This window comes from Giraffa tippelskirchi, chromosome 5, assembly GCF_054371585.1.
Source record: "Giraffa tippelskirchi isolate mGirTip1 chromosome 5, T2T-mGirTip1v1.2.pri, whole genome shotgun sequence".
Lineage (NCBI taxonomy): Eukaryota > Metazoa > Chordata > Mammalia > Artiodactyla > Giraffidae > Giraffa > Giraffa tippelskirchi.
The window spans coordinates 136,885,475-136,911,530 of NC_137279.1; the positions used below are offsets into that span (position 1 = coordinate 136,885,475).

At 37.8% G+C, this 26,056-nt stretch overlaps 1 protein-coding gene across 13 annotated transcripts in view; it reads left to right on the forward strand.

Moving 5' to 3' along the window:
• The window catches only part of TTLL7 (tubulin tyrosine ligase like 7), a 201,875-nt gene that overhangs the window by 40,466 nt on the left and 135,353 nt on the right, over positions 1-26,056 (forward strand). For all 13 annotated transcript variants that reach the window (XM_081490151.1, XM_081490148.1, XM_081490147.1 and 10 more), the window contains exons 2-5: positions 16,834-17,033; positions 17,249-17,380; positions 24,274-24,395; positions 25,375-25,442. In XM_081490151.1, coding sequence (XP_081346277.1) covers positions 17,009-17,033; positions 17,249-17,380; positions 24,274-24,395; positions 25,375-25,442 — 347 coding nt within the window. In that variant the 5' untranslated portion in view covers positions 16,834-17,008. The remainder of the gene's footprint in view (positions 1-16,833; positions 17,034-17,248; positions 17,381-24,273; positions 24,396-25,374; positions 25,443-26,056) is intronic.

Here is a 26,056-nt window from a genome sequence, read left to right on the forward strand (position 1 = left end):
TTAAGCCACTGTCAGTCACGTCTTTTGCAAATGTTTTCTCTCATTCCGTAGACTGTCTTTTAATTTGGTTCATAGTTTCCTTTGCTGTGCAAAAAGCTTTTAAACTTAAGTAGATTCCATCTGTATATTTTTGCATTTATTTTTTTTTACCTTATGATACTTATCCAAGAAAATACTGCTACAATTTATTTCAAAAAGTGTTCCATCTATGTTTGCTTCTAGGAGTTGGATGATTTCTCATCTTTTTGTAAGTCTTTAAACCATGTTGAGTTTCTTTCTGTTTATGGTGTGAAAGAATGTTCTCATTTCATCGTTTTTCATGTGGTTGTACAGTTTTATCATCACCACTTGTTGAAGAGACTGTCTTTTCTCCATTGTATGTTCTTCTCTCCTTTGTTGTAGGTCAATTGACCATAAGTACATGGGTTTATTTCTGGGCTCTCTATTCTATTTCATTGATCTTTATGTCTGTTTTTGTGCTAATAGCATGCTGTTTTTATTACTGTAGCTGTGTAGTATTGTTTGAAGTCTAGGAGGGTTATACTTCCAGTTTTTTTTTTCTTTCAAAATTGTTTTGGCAATCCTGGGTCTTTTGTGATGTGTATGAATTTTAGATTTATTTATTCTCATTCTTTAGAAAATATCATGCGTATTTTGATAGGAGTTGTTTTAAATCTATAGATTGCTTTTGGTAGTACGGCCATGTTAACAATATTAACTCTTCCAATCCAAGAGTGGATATCTTTCTGTTCCTTTGTATGTGTGAGAGCATGTGTGTACTCAGTCGCTTAGTCATGTCTGACTCTTTGTGACCCCATGGACTATAACCTGCCAGGCTCCTCTCTCCATGGAATTCTCCAGGCAAGAAGACTGGAACGGTAGCCATTCCCTCCTCCTGGGGATCTTCCTGGCCCAGGGATCAAACCTGGGTCTCCCGCATTGCAAGCAGATTCTTTACTATCTGAGCCACCAGGTAAGTCCACAGAGATCTGATCCGCTGCTTATGTAAGTATCTGTGGCTCTGCTTAGATGCAGGTCCCAGTCCTCTTTTCCCCTGTGGTGGCTTCTCCAGGTCTAGTGCTAGTGTGTGACATAGAGTGGATGGGCCAGAGCATTTACCCAACTAGGACTAGGTAGTGTGCAAGGAGGTCTCAGAAATTCAGGTGGCCATGGTGCCAAGAGTTTGGGGTGCTTCTGGGGCATGCTGTTTGTGTAAGCACCAACAGTAGCCCCTGCAGCTGCCCCACCTGGGCCACATCCTAGGCCCCTGGATCATCTCTGCATCTGTAGATCAAGTCTTTCCCCAGGTCCTGGCTGCGGTAGATTCAGTGTCAAGCTGTGGCGTGGATGAGGGAGGCTGGAGTGTTCACTTGGCTCAGACTGGCAAGCGGAGAAGCAGTAGTTGCCAGGGCAGACCTCTTTTGCCCTCTTTGCCCTGGGGACATACCAGCACTGGTGCACTTCTCACCAGTGGAGTCTAGGCTTCCCCAGTTTTATCTGTCCCTGCAGTTCCCTATGCAGTCAAGGTGGCTTGTCTTCTGTGCTTTGGACCCCAGGAATTGGATATCCAGTCTGGGCTGGACCCACTCATTCCCCAGGACAAGCTCCATCTGTGTGATGTCCCTTTTCTTAATTCTCTCAGGGGCATAGGTCTAACCTGGAGTTTTTTTTTCCCATCCTACCCAATTCTGTGTAAATCTTTCTGGCAGCCTTGGTTATATAGGAGTCCTTCTGCAGGTTTCTAGTTAGTTTCCCATGAGAATTATTGCACTCATAGTTGTGTTTGTGGAGGGAAAGGTGAGCTCCACACCTTGATCTCCTGTATATGGATTACTTTGAAAACGAGGTAACATTAAAAATAATAAATCTAAATCCTACGAGGCACCACAGAAAATCAACTTCGTTAATTTTGTATAATAGTAAATTTATAACACTGAGGTGCATGTTGTGGACTTATGGTTATATGTTTAATTTTACCGATTTTTAGGGTCGACTTTCATTAAGTATATTTCTGTTGATATAATCAGTATTTCAGTTTGTTTTAGATGAATTCTTGTCTTTTAGGTAGTTTTGGATATGCTAAACTACTTTTCTGAAGGATAAATGTGTATCTCAAAGGCAGGACAGATTTTTTTTCTCAATATAGCACCTAAAAAAATGGCTTAGACAGTTAAGAATCTGCCTTCAATTCAGGAGACCTGGGTTCGATCCCTGAGTTGGGAAGATCCCCTGGAGAAGAGAATGGCTCCCCACTCCAGTATTCTTGCTTGGAGAATTCCATAGATAGGGGAGCCTGAAGGACTACAGTGCATGGGATTACAAAGAGTCAGACACGAATGAGTGATTAACATTTTTAAAACAGCGAGCGTTAAAAAATCTTTATTGCCTTAATTAGAAATGTAATGAAATAATGGAGGGTAACTAAACTTTTAAACAGAGTAGTGATACATCTCAATAGTATTTATTTATTCTGTGTGAGAAGGGAAAGTAGAGGTCAAGAGAAGAAAGAATTATTAAAAAAGAAATTTGTACTATTGGAAAGTTTAGTGTCTGTGGATATTATATTATTGAGCACTGGTTAACTTCGGGCACCAACTCTATTCTGCATTCTGTTATTGTTTTTAGAATGAAGGACAAAAATAGTTCTGTTCCTTTGCAATTCTATAAAAGGACTGGTTTCACAGCAAAGATTGTGGTGCCAGATAGTGTTTTTAAAGGTCTGGAATGACTTTAGGGAAAGAGTCTTATTTTAAAATGAGCCAAACTTATTAAAATATAGTTAAGTTTAATTAGTTTTCTTAATAGTGGGGTTTATTAAATAAAAGCTATTAGTATTTTACTTTTTTCCAAAAGCTGTTCTTGTAAATTCTCTTTACCCCTTGTGTAATGATCTAGAAATAAAATAGTCTTATTATTCCTTCTATCCTTAGGATCTTATGGTGACACATCCAGCTTAGTTTAGCTGATGGGAGATACAGAGCATTATATGAACTAGGTTTGCTCATTTTCTTTTCTTTCATGTGGATTTTCTATACTTGGACTGCATGACTCTAAGACTATGGCTTAATTTTACTGGGATTTAATTTAATTTAGAGGGACTTGAACACTGTGACAAATTTACCTGATTCGAGAAATTAATACAATAGAAATTTAAAAGAATATACAGTTTTAAAGGTTACACTCCATTTGCAGTTGTTACAAAATATTGGCTATCTTCCCCAGTTGTGCAACACATCCTTGTAGCCTATTGTACAGCCGATAGTTTGTATCTCCCACTCCCTCCCCCCTATGTTGTCCCTCCCCTCCCTTATCACTGGTAACCATTATTTGTTCTCTATATCTGTGAGTACTCTTTGTTAAGTTCAAAAATCTCCCATGGAATTGTATCTCTCTGATATGAAAACTCAGCAGTTTAGCTCCTATGTTCCAGGCTCTGTGTTTGAGATTGAAGAATATGTAAATTAAAATACATTTTTAAAGCTGCTGCCTTGGAGACAGTTACCTCATAGAGGGAATGTATAATGAAGTCTCTTCTTATTTCTCTTGATTTTTGGCATTTTATATAATTACATTTGCATTTCAGGATGGAAGGAAGAAAGAAAATAAATGAGTGTCCATCACTTGTCTACCTCCTTTTACTGGAAAGTCTCACTCAACAACTTTCACCTACACTCACTGGCCAGAACTTGGTCACATGGCCATGTGTACCTGTAAGAAAGTCTGGGAAATGTAGCTATTTAGATCAGTACAATACCACATCTAATAATTACTTAGGTGACTTAGTAAGGAAGAACTAGTGAAAGGCTATTAGGTAGGTAATAGTCTTTCTTCATGTGTTAACTTACTAACTGATATGGATGACATCAGAGGCTTAACAACCTAGTGCATTTTATACACTTAAGACTTAAATCACATTTTAGAAGTATATAGTAAGATGAGTAATAGAACTAATATATACCCTAAAATTGGTTACAGGGTCCATTGAATGAGTATCAAACACAGAAGTCAAAGAAAGAGATAAAGATGATTTTGATTTACTTGACTGTAATGATGTCTTTGCCCAAGATAAGAAACATAAGAGACATGCCAGATTTTGAGCAGAAGCTACACAGTTAAGTTTTGGACTAGAATGCTGGCATCAGATAACTTTTGGGTGATGTCATTTGTTCACCAGCTGTGCATTTTGGTATCTATTGTGCATTTTCTGGCAGGGAAGAGAGAACCGGATATTTTAAAAATTCTCCACTTCCCCCAGTCCCTTTCTTTCATCGTGTGGTATAGGTTACTGAAATGGAAAGATGGGTCCAAAGAACCTCCAGTTACAACTTTATAGCTTAGAACAAGAGAGAGGTCTTTGTGGAGTCAGCATGGAAGTGAAAGTTGTTCAGCCATGTCCCACTCTTTGTGACCCCCAAGGACTATACAGTCCATGGAGTTCTCCAGGTCAGAATACTGGAGTCGGTAGCCTTTCCCTTCTCCAGGGGATCTTCCCAACACAGGGATCGAACCCAGCTCTCCCACATTGCACGCCGATTCTTTACCAGCTGAGCCACCAGGGAAGCCCAAGAATACTGGATTGGGTAGCCTATCCCTTCTCCAGCAGATCTTCCCGACCTAGGAATCCAACTGGGGTCTCTTGCATTCAGGTGGATTCTTTCTTTTTTTTTTTTTTTAATATATTTATTTATTTATTTATTTTTGGCTTCAACAGGTCTTAGTTGTGACATGGCATTGGGGCTCTAGTTGCAGCTCATAGGCTCAGATGCCCCAAAGCATGTGGGATCTTCGTTCCCTGGCCAGGGATTAAACCCGTGTCCCCTGCACTGAAGGGCAGATTCTCAACCACTGGACCACCAGGAAGTCCCTCAGGCGGATTCTTTACAAGCTGGGCTGCCAGGGAAGCAAGCCAAGCATGGGTTGAGTATTTTGAGGATGTGAGGTTCAGCTGTCTTAGATCTGATACAGCTCTTTGGAGGGTGGGGAAATGAAAGGGGCAAATGGATTTCCAACAGTGAGTGAGACGTCCACAAGGTAACTGATAGCATAGTGTGTTATTCCTAGGGAGCAAGTGAGACGTTCTTTTAGGTTAATGGAGAATTATATAGAACTGCAACATTATATTCTAGGAGAAATGTACCCAAAGCAGCTTTTAACTGTACTTAAGCATTTGATGGCTATATTATGTAATCAGCCTGTCATCTGTCACGTTAATAACTGACTTATAGCTGATACTGGCTTTGAACTTTATTTAGTTCAACATTTTTGAGTGAGCTTTTTGCCTTTTTCATTATCATAAGTACTGGAAATATAGCTATTAATAAGAAAAACAATGCTTTCAAGGTGTGCTATGTTATCATTACCTCTTTATTAATCCCAGTTTTTTCATGTCATGCTACACTAAATTCCAAACACAAGGGATTCCACAGAGCTTAGTGGAATTTTGTATGGGTGCTGTAATTTAATTATAAACACTGAGCAGATACTAAGCAGGCTAAGGCAATTTGAAATATAAATATGCAGTACATTAGTGGGAGTTATCCCTGTTGCTCAAGGTCAATATTATTTGTTGCTAGAATGAATACTTTTCTGTTTGTTCTTATATAATGTTGCATTATGTAAGACTCCCTATTGGGTTGTTACAAGTGGTTGATTAAATGGCTTTTTTAAGGTCTAGAACACACTACAGAACTAGCTTTTGAAAATATACCCGGTCGGAGAAAGGGAGACAAAAGCTTCTATGTTCAGGGAGTATGTAGCTTCTCTAAAAATCCTTTTAATTTGTACACACAATGAGTGGTGGCAATGTATTATTGTTATGACAGTTGTTTGGGTGATGTCATTTGTTCACTAGTCAGACAGCTGGGCATTTTGAAAATCTATTATTGTTTTTCTGGCAGAGAGCACAGAAATAGGGGCAGTTATGCTTCAGAAGGGACCTTTCTGTGTTTAACTAAAAGCATTTTATTTATAAAAGTGGACATTTTCCTTACCTTTAGTCATCACAAATTCTTTTGTCTTATTTTCCATTTTTTTTCCATCCATCCTTTTCTGCAAATGTAAAATTGTAATCATCTTATCCCTCAAAGTGGCTCTTCTTTCTGCCTTCTCTAAATGAATGGTGCCGTCTTCTGCTCAATTCTCATAAGGCAGAGACCTGTAAGTCATCCGAGATAACTTTTTCCTTCTTGATCACCAGGTTCTGCTGTTCTTCTCTAGTAACCCTATTCTTTCTCCCTGTGTCTGTTGCTTGTGTCCATGATCAAGCTCTTACCATCTCTCTCCTGGAGTTTTGTAACTCTTGAAACTGCTTGTTCACTCCTGCCCCTTTCCCATCCATTCTCCACAATAGCTGCTGGTGTAACCTACCAAAAAGAAATTTGGATTATGTTACTCCTCTTTAGGGGGCTTTCCTGATGGCTCAGTGGTAAAGAATCTCCTGGAAATGTAGGAGATGCAGAAGACGTAGGTTCCATCCCTGAGTTGGGAAGATCCCCTGCAGGAGGAAATGGCAGCCCACTCCAATATTCTTGCCTGAAAAGACCCATGAACAGAGGAACCTGGCAGGCTATCATCCAAAGGATCTCAAAGAGTTGCACATGACTGAGCACACAAGACAATACACTCCTCTTTAAATCCTTCAGTGACTCCCATCACATTGCTCATGAATCAGAGTTGGACCTAAATTTTCAACAGTCTAATTTAGAATGTAATACTTCTAAGGAGACATACAGTGGTTCAAGCAGAAGTATTTTCACTATTTCATTTTTGCCTATTCTTTCAGAAGGCTATAATGATGAAGGTATATTCATTTTTTATATTAAGAGTTGCATCTTTGGCATATAGGAGCATAGAATGCTCACTTTCTGTAAAACAGGACTGGTTATTGGATGCTCTCTGTTTCTCTCGAGAGGTATCAGACTTGGTGTTTATCATTTCCTTTAGGGGCTTTACACTCTTCTTTTATATGCATTAATTCCTAAGACATCTATATTATATCTCAATGTGTATCATATATTATTATTTTAATAATTTTAAACTTCATATAAATAATGTACTACTGTATGTATTCCTCAGCTCTCTTTGATCTGCATTGTTTGTGAGATTCATCAATTCATCACGTAGGTCTAGTTCATTTATTTTCACGTGTGTATAGTACTTTCACTGTATGAGTATACAACAATGTAGGCACTTTACTGTTGATTTTCATTTCATCCACTTCCCCACCATTTTTCTGCTATCCATGACCTTTTCAGATCAAGCTCCTATGCTCCTGGCCCAATACTTGAGAGTAGGGGGCGTAAAATTGATCTTTGTGATTGCTATTAATTCTCAAATGTTTAATTGCTTTTGTTAGATTGCTTGTCTTTAAAATGAATGTCTCTATTGGTCAACATTGGTAACTGGTTTGGGCATGAACAGGGGTATACACTCTTCTTTCTAAATTAGCAGAACCTCACCTCACACAGCAGGGCTGTCTGCAGTAGCAAATGAGATCCCTTGAAGCAAGTGTCTTCCCTTTTAGCTGCTCAGGGCCCTGGGTGGCGTGTGGTTTCTCTACTTGCTTGGCCAGGAGATTTTTATTTTTTGGCTACAGTGTGGCGTGTGGGATCCCCGACCAAGTATCAAACCCATGCTCCTTGCATTGGGAGTGCAGAGTCTTAACCCCTGGGCCTCCAAGGAAATCCTGACAAGGTGATTTCTAAGTCACCCATATGGCTTGGCTTCAGAAGACCAGTGAGGAGGGAATAGGCTCCAGTAGTGGTGTCCCTTACTTTCTTAGAGTTTGCGCATGCCATTGGCCCTTTCCCCTCTAATCCAATGATTCTCAAACTTTAGCCTACATCAGAATTGTCTGGAGGGCTTGTCAATTGCTGGGCCTCACCCCGAGGTTTCTGATTCAGAAGATCTCAGGCTGGGTATGAGAATATGCATTTCTAATAACTTCACAGCGGATGCTGATGCTGCTGTTTCTTGGCCATACTTTGAGAATCAATCACTGCTCTACGTCAACAGTTCCCAGTCTTTTAAATTTTATTACTTTTTTTGACTCGTGGACTCCTTTAATATTAATTTATAACTTACATCACTACTATAAAATCATTTTAGAATTTCATAATTTTTACATTCTATAAAGAAAGGCTTTAAGTTAAAAAATAAGTTAAAAACACAGATGCATGGAACAATTTTATGGACTCTGAGGGAGAAGGTGAGGGTGGGACGTTCTGGGAGAATAGCATTGAAACATGTATATTATCGTATGTGAAACAGAACACCATTCCATGTTCGATGCATGAGACAAGGGCTCAGGGCCAGGGCAATGGGATGACCCAGAGGGATGGGATGGGGAGGGAGGTGGGTGGGGGGTCCAGGAAGGGGAACACATGTAAACCCATGGCTGATTCATGTCAATGTATGGCAAAAACTATTACAATATTGTAAAGTAATTAGCCCCCAACTAAAATAAATAAATTTATAAAAAAAAAAAAAAAAGAAAGGGGAAGTAAAAAATAAATTCTATCAGCATAGTGTTAAGCATTGTGGTTGTCTGGAGCCTTGCTGCAAAAGTGTAGTCTCTGGACTAACACTCCTGGGAACTTGTTAGAAACACAGACTCTCAGACTACACCCCAGGCCTAATGAGTCAGAATCTGAACTTTAACAACATACCCAGGTGATTAGTATATACATTAAAATTGAACTTGGTGGTCTAGGGCTCACATTAAATCTAGTCCTAACAATATTAAAAAAAATAATAAACACTTCAAGTTTTAACATTTAAGTGGCATGTTTCATTTACTTTCATTTTTCAAAGTTTTCTCATAAGAAAAAGCATCATTTCTTTGAAAATAAAAATATGTCAAATTTGGTTTGGGGCCCAAGTGCTGAAATGTAATGTTTTAAAGCACAAGAATGGACAAAATTGTATCATGACTTAATGTTTGGAAATATTACTTCTTGTACCTATAAAAAACAACAGCCTTATTTTGATGATCTTGATGAAATAATAGATTTCTCACTGCTACTTGCAATACTGGCCCTGCAAATAAGACCTTATGAGTATGACGAGTGTTTTTCCCCCCAAGTGAAAGCTTAATTGGATATAATTTTTGTTATATTTATTATTTTTAATTTTTATTGAAGTAGTCATTGAAACATCTTTCATCAGTTTAGGATGATGAAAGTTTAGGAATAACAGTTTAGGAATCTAGAGAGAATTATTTTGAGGCAGATGAGCAGAATTATCATTTTATAACATTCTTATTTATGTTTTGGTGTCATTGTTCAATATACCTCTTTTCTTTAAACAGCTGTCTGTGGGGATAATAATACCAGAATACCATTTAGGGTTGGTAGATCAGAGTTTTTTATATGTTGAAGCCTAGATGTGTGCCTGGCACATAGTATATTTTACAAAAGTGACTGTGTCAACACCGTCTTCTCATCTTCCTCCTTGTCTTATTCCTCTCTATCGCCATTGTTATTTCAGTCCATAGCAGTTCAGGATAGAGAAGTTTAATTACCCACTGGGTAAAGCCAAGGACTAGACTGGACCCAATACAGAATCTTCAGCTATTTATTTTTCTAGGCAGGGGCGAGTACTATAAAGGGGAGCTGTGGAGAACTATAAAATAGTACTAGGTTCAAACAGAGAGTAATCAAAGTTTGAGTCTGTGGTGGTTCTTAGTGTTATTTACTAGCTTTTTTTTTCCTGCTGGTCATTTGATATGATAGCACTTCCTAACTCTTGTTCACTGCGATCATGTGACTGCTTCAGGCTGTTGAATTGTGAGCAGAAATTCTGTCATTTGTTGCCTGGATAAGATCCTCCAAAACTCTCTTTCCCTCTGGCACAGTGACTGGTTATTGTTAGGACAATGGCTGCCCTGACAGCTTGGGCTTCTGTGTGGTTATGATATGTGGAGCACCCTGCCAATCTTTGGTTTATATGTAGCATCATCAAGGAATAGACCTTAGTTGTTTTAAATTCCTGAGATTATTTCAGCATTACATAGCCTGAACTGGATAATACAGATTTTTGATGAGTTTTGAGAACTAAAATTATGGAAGTGGGGTTAGAAGTGAGCTAGATTCACAAAACTGTGATACTAGGAGCCAAGAACCAGAGAGGGTCCTGAGGAGTGTGTCACAATCTAATGTCAGTACAAGCTGGGGACACACAGTGGAGGGAGTGATTGAGATCTCACTCTCAAAAGTATGTAAATCCAGTTACATATATTGTGAGACATATATTCCACCCTGGTTAGTGTGAAAATAGTAATATAAAAATTAATGTAGAGAATAAAGACATAGGAAAACTAGGGTTTAGGAAGAAGAATCACTTTGAAGGGCTTAAAGATGGTTCAGTTTCCAGAGAGTAGTCAGTTTCCTCATTTCTTCCTTATTATATGTGTTCACATTCGTCCATGCTTACATGCCCATATCTGCACTTATGCATAATATTTTTATCAACTCAGTTTTTGATAACAAGTCATTGCCCTCCTTAGTAAATTATCCCCAGTAAGGCCTGTCTGGATACAATATTTAAAATTACAAAACTTCATCCTCCTTGCTGCCCTGCCCCCACCACATTCTTGAAATCCTAACTACCAACTCTGTTTTTTCCCCCATAGAGCTTAGCATTTTCTTAAGTTTGCTTATTTAATGTTTGCTGTTATTATTTGTCTCTCCCCAACTAGAATGCAAACATCACAAAGAAAGAAAACTGTTAAATCCATTTTGTTTACTGAGAACAGTACCTGATCCATAACAATATTGGTTGAATTGCAATACATTCATGAAGGGAAACAGGAAGGTGACTGGGTACCACCAGCTGTTTAGGGTATCCAAAAAGAGAGACTAAATCTGCTAGGACTTTGTGATCTCAACCACATTTTGAATTGCAGTTTGATTCTCTGGCTCTCATTCCAGAACTTTTAATATAGTTCCAGTCAAACAGAGTTAAGCTTCTTTGAGAAATCCTTAATATGTTCAAAGACTGAGTTTTGAAAGCAGCACAAAAAGTGGGAAAGAACATGGACTTTAGAGACAAACCGTTTCATTGTCACCTATTAAGGTGTGATTTGGGCAAGTTACTTGCCATGGAGTGTAAACTTTACCAAATGTAATATTAGAATCCAAAGTTCTTTGTATGGACTACATATTACACATAAAGGTATGTGAAAGTGGTTTGTGTACGGTAGGTACTGGTTTGTTTGAGTCTCTTCCCCTTCCTCTCATTACAACTTTTCTTCTCTTATTTTGGGCCACACTGTGTGGCTTGTGGGATCTTAGTTTCTGGAGCAAAGATTCAATCCCAGCACCAGTAGTGAAAGCTCCAAGTCCTAACCACTGGACCCCAGCAAATGCCCTTTTATCACATTTTTACTGACATTATTTTACATATTTTCAATTTGCCTCTAATTTTGATTCTAACTGACCTTTTTTGTTAGATTATTTTAGTAATCTACGGTAAGCTAAAATTTCACAAATATGTACAAAAAGCCCACATATAGCATTGCCAGGGCATGGATTGGGGGGATTGTTGGGGATGGTCAGAGTTTCCCTGTTTTTTACATGAAAGAAAAATATCTTTGTCTTCATCATGTTGTCATACAAAATAGCATCCTCAACTGGTTGGCATTTTAGACTTTAGGGCTGGAAAGAATCAGTCCTTTCCTTCTCCATATTAAGAAATTAAGTCATCTGTCTGGTAAATGCAAGGTAAAGGATAAGAATTCTAACTGACTTCTTGCTCAGAGCTCTTTCTACCATATTCTTCCATCTAACTGAAATATAAAATTTGAATATTTTTATTCTCAACATGATAATGTTGACACGAACTTTTATCACATATATTTCACTTTTTGAATAGGTGATACATGCTTTGGGTACTAAAGGGTATACATGGAAGACTTCCTTAGCTCTGCCCCCAGCTATTAATACAAACGGCCACCACTGCTCTGTGCACATATCCGTCATTTTACAGAAATGTGAACTTCTATGTACTTTGCTTTTTTTGCTTAAAAATATGAAAGTTACATATATTGTTTCTTAGAGCTCCATAACCACCTCTTCTTATTCCCAGATGTCATTAGTTAATTGATTATTTTCTTTAAATTCATGAACAAGCTCTTATTGAGCACTATGTTAGGCACTATTTCAGGGCCTGGGAGTGGAGGAATGAACAGGATGGAAGAAAACCACCGTTTTCACAGAGCTTAGTTTCTTGGTTTGTGATTGGTACTATGATAGGGATGCAAATGGTCTCTGATAGACCAGAAGAGGGAGAAATGAATTTCTTCAGCCATGATCAAAAGAAACTTTAAGGAAAAAGAAGAAATTTATGTGGATTTTAAGTGATGGGTAGAAATCTGGGAAGAACTGTAAAGAAAGGATACTGTCACAATGTATCAGCATTTTTGTTGTTGTTCCAGTGTTATGTAGCTGTTTTTTTGCATGGTAGCACTTGGTGTTCTACATTTAAAGATACTATTCCCTTGAAATTTTGATAAATTGATTTCTCTGGGAAGTGGCTTCTTTACTTGCAAAATAAAATTGTGTTAGAAATCAATTTCTGCTGATCTCCTAATTCTTTTTTCTCCTAATTTGTTTATTTGAACTAGATATGAGGATTTTTATAGACGACTTTTACCTATTTGACTTTTTTCGTACAGTTATAAATGTTTTCATCTTTGTTTTACATTTTCCTTAAAATTATATATGTTTACTTTGTAATTGGGGCTTCCCTCGTGGCTCAGACAGTAAAGAATCTGCCTGCAAGGCAGGAGACCCGGGTTTGATCCTTGGTTAGGAAGATCCACTGGAGACAGGAATGGCTACCCACTCGAGTATTCTTGCACAGAGAATTCCATGTACAGAGGAGCCTGGCCAGCTATAGTCTGTGAGTCACAGAGTCAGACAAGGCTGAGTGACTAACTGAGTGACTAACACTTTCACTTTCATGTTGTAATTAACCACTGTTTGCTTTAGTGCAGTTGTGTGCTTACAGCAGAGGTTGTCAGCCTTAGCTACACACTAGATTCATTTACAGAGTTTTAAAAATTGCCAACATCCATTGTACCATAGAAAAAGCAAGAGAATTCCAGAAAAACATCTACTTCTGCTTCACTGACTATGCTAAAGCCTTTGACTGTATATATCACAACAAACTGTGGAAAATTCTTAAAGAGATAAGAATACCAGACCACCTAACCTGCCTCCTGATAAACCTGTATGCAGGTCAAGAAGCAACAGTTTGAACCAGACATGGTACAATGGACTGGTTCCAAATTGGGAAAGGAGTGCATCAAGGCTGTATATTGTCACTCTGTTTATTTAACTTTATGTGCAGACTACATCATGTGAAATGTCAGGCTGGATGAAGCACAGGCTGAAATCTAGACTGCTATGAGAAATAACAGGAACCTCAGATATGCAGATGACAGCACCATTATGGCACAGAATGAAGAAGAACTAAAGAACCTCTTGATGAAGGTGAAGGAGGAGTGTGAAAAAGCTGGCTTAAAACTCAATATTCAAAAAACTAAGGTCATGGCATCTTGTCCCATCACTTCATGGCAAATAGATGGGGAACCAATGGAAACACTGATAGACTTTATTTCCTTGGGCTCCAAAATCACTGAAGGTGGTGAATGCAGCCATGAAATTAAAAGACATTTGTTTCTTGGAAGAAAAGCTATGACAAACCTAGACTGCATATTAAAAAGCAGAGACATTACTTTGCCAACAAAGGTCCATCTAATCAAAGCTATGGTTTTCCCAGTAGTCATGTACAGGTGTGAGAGTTAGACCATAAAGAAGATTGATCACCGAAGAATTGATGCTTTTGAACTGTGGTGCTGGAGAATACTCTTGAGAGTCCCTTGGACTGAAAGGAGATCAAACCAGTCAATCCTAAAGGAAATCAACCTTTAATATTCATTGGAAGATCTGATGCTGAAGCTGAATCTCCAGTACTTTGGCCACCTGTTGCAAAGAGCTGACTCATTGGAAAAGACCCTGATGCTGGGAAAGATTGAAGGCAGGAGGAGAAGGGGATGACAGAGGATGAGATAGTTGGATGGTATCACTGACTCAATGGACAAGAGTTTGAGCAAGCTCCAGGAGTTGGTGATGGACAGGGAAGCCTGGCATGCTGCAGTCCATGGGGTCTGTGACTGAACAAAAACAAATGCTGCTGCTTAAGCCTCACCTGGGTCTAGGGTAGGGCCGGGATACCAGGATTTTCAAAAGGCCCCAGGTGATTTATCTTTGTAGCCAAACTTCAGAAACTGTTGGGTTATTTTGGAGGTAACTGAAACATGCTTCTCCTTTTGGAAAGTAGGTAGCCATGGCATTGTCTGAGTGATGTGATCAATCTGTCATCTCAAATCTCTAGTTTAGAATAAAGTGGAATGGTTAGAATTGAACGGCAGAATCAAGTCCTGGAATTCGTTAGAGTGCTTTTCTTATTATTCACCAAACCATAAACGGAATTAAGCGTATCTATGGAAAGAATAATTTTAAGGCCTGTAATTCTTGTGTGGTTGGGGGAAGGAATTATAGTTCTTGTTTTTTGTGCTGTGTTTAGTCGCTCAGTCTTGTCCAACTCTTTGAGACCCCGTAGACTGTAGCCCACCAGGCTCCTCTGTCCATGGGATTCTCCAGGCAAGAATACTGGAGTGGGTTGCCATGACCTCCTCAAGGGGATCTCCCCAATCCAGGGATCGAACTCTGGTCTCCCACATTGCAGGTGGATTCTTTACCGTCTGAGCCACCAGGGAAGCCCAAGAATACTGGACTTGTTTGCCATGCCCTCCTCCAGGGAATCTTCCCGACACAGGGATCGAACCCACGTCTCTTGTTTCCTGCATTGGCAGGTGGGGTTTTTTTTTTTTTTCCACTAATGCCACCTGAGAAGCTCAGTTCTTGTTTTGAGCCCTATACAAATCAAAGTTGTGAGCCTCATTATTTAAGTCAGAAATGAATAAATCTACTTTTATGGCCTATAACAATTATTGATTTATTGTTAGTATAGTTAGGCAAATATTGTTCTTGAACTCTTGTTGACTTTGTCACCTACTTTCAATGTAATAAGCACTCTGTTACCATGAGAGGATCTTTGTTTACTCCAATAACAAGGTGCTGGATAAGGACCTGTAAACTCAAATAGTTACCTCCCTAAGGTATCAGAATTTCCAGAAAGAAATCAACTGAACTTTAGACTGCTCCTTTCTTTTATTCTGAAAAATGATCCAGTCTATTTCCAGTTTGGAATAGGGATCTATTATCAGGTTAGGGATGTTTACTATGATTTCACCCTTTGAAGTATCATGAATTCCCAGAATACTCCCGTATCTTGCAGTATGGACTGCAGTAGGGTCACAAGCTTCTTGTACATCTAGATAGTATATTAGCATGCTGCCTGAAAATAGTGGGGCTCAATGAACAGAATAATCAGACAGAATTAGGTTCAAAACCTAGGTTTTCTTTTTATAAGATGTTTTACCTTGACTTAGTTAACTTGTTTAGCCTTAATTTCCATATCTGAAATGCTGAGGGAGATGAGACCCAAGTCCCAAGTTTGTTAATGAGGTAAAATAGTTTAGATTCTTAACATAGTACCTGCCCACAGTTGGTCTGTAGTAGATAATGTTTCCCTAGTTTTGATTTTGAATTATCCTAGAGAATTATTGTAGTGCAAATGATTCCTGAAAACAAATTAACTTCTAATTTTTTTAAAATAATTAGTCTTATTTTTAAAGACTGTTGGGAGTGATGTAAAAGAGTCACATTTTATGTAGCTGAATTTTCAAATACTTCTGAATTTCTCATAAATCTGATAATCTCTTGATATAGGTGTTGATATCATACCTTTGTTTATTGTGATAGATTTTATAACTTTTCATTATATTTGGAGACATTTTACATTCAAGATTCTTGATGTATGATGGGAGAAATTAGAACGCTGATAGTATAGTATAGTATAGTCAGGGTGCAACCCCTAGGTTCATACATACTTACATAATGAAAATAAAAGTGAAATGTAATACAGGCCATGTTGAGGCATGACCAAATCTAACTAGTTCATTCACTGCAAAATGTTTTATTATGTTCCTCTGTGTGCCCAAATAAGATCATTTTGGTAATGACTCCTCCCATTTTCTACTTTTCAAAATTGTTCTCATATTTAAAGGCATAACTCAAATGTGATCTGTTTTATGTAGTTACCCCCTCCCCTGACACACATCTTAAAAGGGAATTTCTTTTTTCTCCATTCTGTCAGCATGTGACCTCTACCCTTTCACTGGCACTTATTTCACCATTTCATATCAAAAGTGGAGCTGCAGCTAGGTTTCCAGGCATTGAGTTGAAGGTTGTATGGGGTCCTGATATCAGAGAGATACTATTTTAATCTCCACTTTGTCACTTACTTTCTTTGTAAAGATTTGTCCTTTCTGATCTCAACGTATTTACCTGTTAGATAGAGATAAAAGCTTCTACCTTATAGTTTTGTTGAAAGATTAAGTGGTATAAGTGGCCTGAGATAGAAAGTATTCAATAAATGGTATTGAATAATGTTATTGTTTTCCTTGTTTGTGTAAATCATGTTATTTACTGTATGTAAGTATGTTTCCTTTAGACTGTGTTCTTCTAAAAACAGGATTGTTGCTTGGCATTTTGCATAAGATTTAATAAATTAACTGTATTTGTTTATTGACTACATTAACTTTCATATTTACTTGACTTTTAAAAGGAATAGTATTGACATATATTGAAGAAAAAATATCATAAAAGTTGTTTTCTACATACCTTTGTTTTAAAATTCCTGCAGGTACCTTCTTATCTCATAATTTCAGTGTCCTGAAATCTGAGGATTCCACCAAGATAATATGATAGGAACTTGCAGTGATTTGGAGCCGTATCCTACTTAGACTAATGTGGGTCTTCCAGGTTTCCTAAGAGTTTGTATAGCAACACACACTGCTTGTTGATCAGCACAGACAAGAATGCCATCTCTGCCTCAGGAAAGAGGTAAGCAGCTTGATTTAATGATGTGGACCTACTATATAGATCTACATTTTATAGATCATCTCTGGTAATCTTTCCAAGAATTAAAAATAGGTTGGGGACCCTTAAAGAATAAGAATTTATACTTTTACCTTGTTGGGGGGGCGGGCATTTGTGTTCTCTGGTATGGAGTTCTTATTATTTCAATGATATTTGGTTGGTTTACATTTCTTTTAAAGTTATTCAGGGACCCACTCCCCTGGATCTGAATACAGAATTGCCTTATCAAAGCACGATGAAAAGGAAAGTCAGAAAGAAGAAAAAGAAGGGAACCATTACAGCAAATGTTGCTGGGACAAAGTTTGAAATTGGTAGGTCTCTTCAGAATAGTGAGATTTTTACAATTGTTGGGAAAGCTATTTGATGTTAAAAACAATGTAAAAATTCAGAGATAATTTTCTTCTATTAATGGATTTTTGAGTGCCTTCTATAAAATTTTCTTTTTTATGAGATATTTTACATGTCAATAACCAAATAGAACATCAATGAAGGTAAAAAGCTCTAGCTATTGATGAGATTGGATTAAATGTATATGATTTTAATGCTTAGTTTTTAAATCAAGTATAAAGTAATATGAATAGTAAAACACAGTGGTTCTAGCTTTAATCTTGAAATACAGATGTGATTAGTTAGGACAATTATATAAGTCTAATGAATTTTTCACTTGGGGCTAAAATTATTTTTAACTTTAACATCCATTATTTTGTAAATAATTTTAAAAACAGATTAAAAATATTACATGTACACTGACAACTGCAGAATTTGAGATTCATATTAAACAATGAGAAACTGACTTAAAAATAGTGTAAGAACATATTTCTCTCTATGCTTTAAAAATAATTTGGATGATACTGTTTCTTTTTATTTATATAATTTATTTTTTACATGTAAGCAGTATTTGCAGTGGAGAGAATAGGTAAGAATTAATTGCTTTAAATTAAGATATTCTTGCCCAGCATTGCATTGAGAAACTCATCACTGCTACAAGTACTCAAATAATCTCCCTTTTTAAAACAAATAATTTTGCATTAAAAGAGTTGAGGAAAACCGTATGAATCTCAAGGATATTAATTATTCTTACCCTTGTTAATCTTTGAAAGTCACATTTCCACTTACAGTATTTCACCAAAGTTCATCAGCAATCAATGGAATATTTCATAGGAATTGAGGTCCCCTAATACTCTATTCCTCACAGGAAAAACTTCAAATCAAGTTAATGTGAGAGAATGAGATGTGAGTTATTTGCAGGGTATTTTCTAGCATGAAAAAACAAGAGTAACCATTGTCAAAGTGATAGATGGGGCGGTGTTAACTTACCAACTTGTTTGCTTTTAAGATTGTGGTGGAATTTATAAGGAACTTGATCTAGAGGAGAGTGTTTTTAGGTGTAGTTTCCTGTCACTCCCAAGGGCTGAAGTTGCATTAGCCTTCTTCATACTGACTCCAGACTCTGTGCTGAGCCTGCTCAGCTGTGTTTAGCAAAATCCCTGCTGGGTCAGACTGGAGACTTGGACCAGAGACTTCTGGGAGGAAACAGAGCTGAGTACAGGGGAGGAAAAGAGACAGTTGGCCATGTGTCCAGGAAATAATGCTACCTTGCTTTCCCTTATGTAACCTAGTGATGTGCAACAGATTACTTCTTGTAATTTAACTACCGCTCCTTTGACAGGTTGGAATATGTAATGAAAGATGATTAAGCCATAGTCAGGACACTTGTGTTTTCTCCCTGATGTTGCCTGTTTCTTCATGTAGAATACTTTAACCACTACTAGTTTTACTATTAATGCTTTGATAACCCTGGACCAAATATTTTCACATGAATTAACCTCATTTAATCTTCCAAATAACCCTGTGAAATAGGCTGTGTTACTCCCTTGTTGCCACTTTCTCTGACTTTCCTTGCTCTAATAGTGAATTTGAAGTGGCTAATAGCCATGAGAAAATAAATAAGGAAAAATAAAAATAATAAAATTGGACGAAGCTTGTGGTTGATCAGAATATAATCTGCATTCCATAAAATCCTCTATAGTTAGAGATGTGTATGGATTTGACTCTGAGCTGCCTAGCAAGCAAAGCTAATAATTGCAAACAATCAGCTATAGAATACACAGTTCCCAGAAGATAACACCATACTGGTTATTCAAGGGAAGTGCAATTCTCCTATTGCTGTCTTGAGAAAAATTTCTCTCATAATTTCTCATGGAGACACATTATGAAATGGTGAACTACACTGTCACAGATCCTATAATTAATATATGATAAAACTTTATTACTTTTTAAAACACCTCTTAGGCACAGTTGAATAAATGAAAGCTCAGTAAGAGCAACTTCCTCAAGCTTGTACAGATGGCAAAAGTAGAACTTTAACCTGAATTAATTTGCTTCCAAATTTAGTGTTCTTTTTACTATATCATACTGCCTAAATAAAATATGAATCAAAATTTAAATTGAGTAACATTAAGTGTCATCTGTATCTAAAATTCAGAGAGTTGTTACATGGATTCCTATTTTGAAAACTCCAGAACAGCTTCTGAAAGCTCTACCAGTTCAGTTCAGTCGCTCAGTCGTGTCCGACTCTTTGCGACCCCATGAATTGCAGCACGCCAGGCCTCCGTGTCCATCACCAGCTCCCGGAGTCCACCCAAACCCATGTCCATTGAGTTGGTGATGCCATACAACCATCTCATCCTCTGTCGTCCACTTCTTCTCCTGCCCTCAATCTTTCCCAGCATCAGTCAGCTCTTCACATCAGGTGGCCAAAGTATTGGAGTTTCAGATTCAACATCAGTCCTTCCAATGAACACCCAGGACTGATCTCTTTTAGGATGGAGTGGTTGGATCTCCTTGCAGTCCAAGGGACTCTCAAGAGTCTTCTCCAACACCACAGTTCAAAAGCATCAATTCTTCTGTGCTCAGCTTTCTTTATAGTCCAACTATACATCCATACATGACCACTGGAATAACCATAGCCTTAACTAGACGGACCTTTGTTGGCAAAGTAATGTCTCAGCTTTTTAATGTGCTGTCTAGGTTGGTCATAACTTTCCTTCCAAGGAGTAAACGTCTTTTAATTTCATGACTGCAGTCACCATCTGCAGTGATTTTGGAGCCCAGAAAAATAAAGTCACCCACTGTTTCCCGATCTATTTGCCATGAAGTGATGGGACTGGATGCCATGATCTTAGTTTTCTGAATGTTGAGCTTTAAGCCTACTTTTTCACTCTCCTCTTTCACTTTCATCAAGAGGCTCTTTAGTTCTTCTTCACTTCCTGCCATAAGGTTAGTGTCATCTGCATATCTGAGGTTATTGATATTACTCCTGGCAATCTTGATCCCAGCTTGTGCTACCTCCAGCTCAGCATTTCTCATGATGTGTTCTGCGTATAAGTTAAATAAGCAGGGAGACAATATACAGCCTTGACGTACTCCTTTTCCTATTTGGAAGCAATCTGTTGTTCCATGTCCAGTTCTAACTGTTGCTTCCTGACCTGCATACAGATTTCTCAAGAGGCAGGTCAGGTGGTCTGGTATTCCCATCTCTTTCAGAATTTTCCACAGTTTATTGTGATCCACACAGTCAAAGACTTTGGCATAGTCAATAAAGCAGAAATAGATGTTTTTCCAGAACTCTTGCTTTGTCGATGATCCACCGGGTGTTGGCATTTTGATCTCTGGTTCCTCTGCCTTTTCTAAAACCAGCTTGAACATCTGGAATTTCACGGTTCACGTATTGCTGAAGCTTGGCTTGGAGAATTTTAAGCATTACTTTACTAGTGTGCGAGATGAATGCAATTGTGCTGCAGTTTGAGCATTCTTTGGCATTGCCTTTCTTTGGGATTGGAATGAAAACTGACCTTTTCCAGTTCTGTGGTCACTGCTGAGTTTTCCAAATTTGCTGGCATATTGAGTGCAGCACTTTCACAGCATCATCTTTTAGGATTTGAAATAGCTCAACTGGAATTCCATCACCTCCACTAGCTTTGTTCTTAGTTATGCTTCCTAAGGCCCACTTGACTTCACATTCCAAGATGTCTGGCTCTAGGTAAGTGATCATACCATCGTGATTATCTGGGTCGTGAAGATATTTTTTGTACAGTTCTTCTGTGTATTCTTGCCACCTCTTCTTAATATCTTCTGCTTCTGTTAGGTCCATACCACTTCTGTCCTTTATTGAGCCCATCTTTGCATAAAATATTCCCTTTGTATCTCTAATTTTCTTGAGGAGATCTCTAGTCTTTCCCATTCTATTGTTTTCCTCTATTTCTTTGCATTGATCGCTAAGGAAGGCTTTCTTATCTCTCCTTGCTATTCTTTGGAACTCTGCATTCAAATGGGTATATCTTTTCTTTTCTCCTTTGCTTTTCGCATCCCTTCTTTTCACAGCTATTTGTAAGGCCTCCTCAGACAGCCCTTTTGCTTTTTTACATTTCTGTTTCTTGGGGATGGTTTTGATTCCTGTCTCCTGTACAATGTCACGAACCTCCGCCCATAGTTCATCAGGCACTCTGTCTATCAGATCTAGTCCCTTAAATCTATTTCTCACTTCCACTGTATAGTCATAAAGGATTTGATTTAAGTCATTCCTGAATTGTCTAGTGGTTTTCTCCACTTTCTTCAATTTCAGTCTGAATTTGGCAATAAGGAGTTCATAATCTGAGCCACAGTCAGCTCTCGGTCTTGTTTTTTTGACTGTCTACAGCTTCTTCATTTTTGGCTGCTAAGAATATAATCAATCTGATTTCGGTGTCTACCAGCTGGTGATGTCCATGTGTGAAGTCTTCTCTTGTGTTGTTGGAAGAGACTGTTTGCTGTGACCTATGCGTTCTCTTGGCAGAACTCGATTAGCCTTTGCCCTGCTTCATTCTGTACTCCAAGGCCAAATTTTCCTGTTACTCCAAGTGTTTCTTGACTTCCTACTTTTGCATTCCAGTCCCCTATAGTGAAATGGGTCAAGGCAAAAAAAAAGAAGTAGGCCAAATTTGTGAGCAACGTATATTTGGCAATTTTTATTAAATGGAGACAAGACAGATTGTAGAAGGGGAGTACTTAATTATGCAAGGGGAAATGTGAGAAAAATGGTTGGTGTGGTTATCTCTGTCTTACCAATAAGGGAATTTGTTTTGGTAGAAACTATATATTGGGGCAATTATTTCACTTCTTTTTTTAAGAGAACTTCTGAAAGACTCAGCTGGTAAAGAATCTGCCTGCAATGTGGGAGACCTGAGTTCAATCCCTGGGTTGGGAAGATCCCCTGGAGAAGGGAAAGGCTACCCACTCCAGTATTCTGGTTCAGAGAATTCCATGGACTGTATAGTCGATGGGGTTGCAAAAAGTCAGACATGACCGAGCAACTTTCACTTTGTTTCACTTTCCTAAAAGGCCAACATTTAAAAGCACGCATTTAGACTTTGGCTGCTAACAACCTTGTATTTAGAACTGACGTATTAAAGGAATTTCTTTTCTATGCAATGGAGGATGTTATACTCCAAAAGTATGCCAGTTGATTTCTAAAATTTCATTTCAAACAAAAATATGAGTATATAACTTAGCTGAAAAAAAGTGACAGTTTAATGCCCAGCATTATATTTTTTTTGAAGTTCAAGTCTTTCAGCTCTTCAAGCTTTGAATTTCATAGTAAGAGAGATTTATATAAGACTGACCTTACAAATTTGATTTTGTGAATTTAGAGAAAGAATGGATTATTTCCACCATTGTTATGTATCCTCAATGTTTCCATCTTCACCAGCTCATGTATACATGAGTACCCACATTTTAGTAGCCCGTTATACTCCCTCTGTCCATAACTACCCTCAGTGTCATTTCTCTCATCGAGTTCTCCCTAGTGATTTCTGAGAGGCCTAGGACAATGACTTGCATGTACTTGGGACCACATCTGCTTCTAAGTTGCGGTTCTGACCTTGCCATTGTTTCCTGCTTGTGAGCCAGTTAAAAGAACTCTTCCCTGGCTGTGTCACTAAGGTCCTCCCCCTCCCCATGAGCTCTAGATGACACAGAAGCTCCTGAGCCTCAGGATGTAAATGCTACTTGTTAGTCTGAGGCAGAGAGAGGAACAGCCCTTTCCCCAAATTTGTACTGTATGTTGTCACCTGGGCCTTCAGAACAACCCCAAGTTTTATCAAGCTGCTCATGGAAAAAATTAGCTTCACCCCAACAGTCCTCTCCCTAACTTCATTCGTCTCCAGTCACTGTCCTCTTCCATTATTATGCCTGTGTTCCAGGCATTATTACATAAAAAGCCTGTTCTGTCTCCACGATCAAAAAGAAATCAAGAGTCCCTTGGACTTGAGACCAACTGGTATCTGGTCATTAGTTTCATACTTGAACCAAGTACACTTAGACAATTAACCCTTTTTTACTATATCTTCCTATCTATGGGCAATAAAAGGAAAGTAGGCATTGAAACACTCCTATCTGGTTACACCATTATATTAAGACTCCAAATTCTATTGGAACCAAAAATTTATCCTAAGTATTTTCTGATCCTTATTCTAAACTTGAAATTCATTGGAAGAAATATATCAATATGTTAATTGTTATATGCAATATTGTGGAATCTATAAAGCAAAATTTTCACTGAACATATTTTTTGTGCTTAGGATTAGAGGGTCAGGAGCCGATGGGAGGGCCAGAGTTTCTAGATCTCTATTATAATTCTGCTTTATTATTTTGTATCCTGTGTCAGTATAACTGACTTGGTTTTAGCTGCTAAAAATAATTTGAATTAGAGAGGTGGAAAGTATAGGATGGGTCTGATGATCAGGGACTATTTTTATCCTTTCCTTTTGTACCTAGCCGAAGGTCATGAAAAAGTCATAAAAGTACATTTTCATGAGTCGAGGTGTTGTGTCAGCTGTGTGTGTGTGTCTTCACTGAACTATGAATAATCACTAAGCTCTTTAACAGTGTTGTGTACCTGTTATATCTCAGAAAATTGAAACTAAGGATTTTGGGTGCCAACTAAAAGCAGTTCTCTGTTGCTGTTGAGTATAATCCATCTTTAGATAATTTGTTGTACCTAAGTTAAGGTTATGCTATAACTAATGGAAATTTTACAGATAAAATACTGTGAGCTAAAATTGATATATATATGTATATATATATAGTATACATATATATATACACATATATAATATTTTCACAATGACTGTGTTTCAGAAACATTTTAATTTTGGTTTACTTGCAGTTCGTTTAGTAATAGATGAAATGGGATTTATGAAAACGCCAGATGAGGATGAAACAAGCAATCTTATATGGTGTGATTCTGCTGTTCAGCAAGAGAAGATTGCGGAGCTGCAAAATTACCAGGTAGGAAATTAATCATGACCAATTATTGGTCAGTAGTAAAATTCTATGAATTCCATTATAGTTTTCTTTAGGTAGAGTTCTTAATATGTTGACATATTAATTCATTTCTCCCTGGTGGCCCTGATGGTTCAGTGGGTAAAGAATCTGCCTGCAATGCAGGAGACACAGGAGACACGGGTTGCATCCCTATGTTTGCAAGATTCTCTGGAGGAGGAGATGGCAACCCACTTCAGTATTCTTGCCTGAATGGGCTTCCTCGGTGGCTCAGCAGTAAAGAATCCTCCTGACAATGCAGGATACACAGGTTTGATCCCTGGGTTGTGAAGATCCTCTGGAGAAGGAAATGTCAACCAGCTCCAGTATTCTTGCCTGAGAAATCCCATGGACAGAAGAACCTGGCGGGCTACAGTCCATGGGGTCCTGAAAAGAGTCGGACACGACTTAGCGACTATACACACAACACAATTTACCTGAGTAGCCTGTTGCCTGAACACTGCATCCTTTCAAATTTAACTTTAACCTCTTTCCATCTTTAAGGAAGAATTGATAGAGGAAAGCTCTTCCTAGGCTGGTGCTTTGCATTATGCATACAGATGAACGACATGGAATAGATTGCATAAAGGGATCTGAATACAGCTATCCCTTGTGATGTCAGCTATGTGTAGTTTGGCTTCATTATTTTATTATTAGAATGTAATACAAGAATGTTAAAAAATAAAAGCCAAATACATGGAATTTTAGGCAATTGAGATTTTGTATAGTTCTCTGTTACCTGTTTTTGTAGTGACTTGTACAAAATTGACTAGACAGCAAGTCCATTTTCACCAGTTGTTTTATTTTATTTTATTTATTTTTTTTAGCCTTTAGTCTCTTACTAAAACACACGAAACTCAAAGGCTGACTGTAACTGTATCATAGTATAAATGAATATATTCATTAGATCAATGAGAATATTAATGTTTACCTTTTTATTTTGCAGAGGATCAACCATTTTCCAGGAATGGGGGAGATCTGTAGGAAGGATTTCCTAGCGAGAAATATGACCAAGTAATCTTCATTTTCTTGTAATAGAGAAGACCTATTAAAAATTACATAGTGCTATCTTTAACAAATTAACATTGATTTTAAATGGAATTTCAATGGAAGAGATAGAATTTCAGAGCTGGAAGGGTCTTAAAATTTTACTGGTTCTCTTCTTTGACTTTGCAGAGGAGGTAATTGAGGGTCAGAGACATGAATACCTTGTGTAAAGTCAAAGTTAAGAGCAGAGCTGGAGTAGGATCTTGGTCTTTAGAATTTCAGGGTTCTTTTCACTGCAACTTGCTATCTCTCCAGCAAAATAAATTTTTCGTTTAAATGTAAGAAATTTTCTGTATATAACATTCAATATACATTCAATATACATTCCTGTATATAACATTCCTGTATATATACATTTCTGTATATATATTCCTGTATATAACGTTCAATGTATGCTTATTTTCAGTTAAACCCTGCACAGACGAATTTGTCACACTTTATCCCTCATGTGGGTGTGTTCAGAATACTGGTTACTGAGCATCTGATATGTGCCAAGCACTGTAGTAGGTGCCTGTGTGCACACACATAGAACACATGCATATGTGCCTACTCAGGGCTACATGCACAGATATTTATTTTTT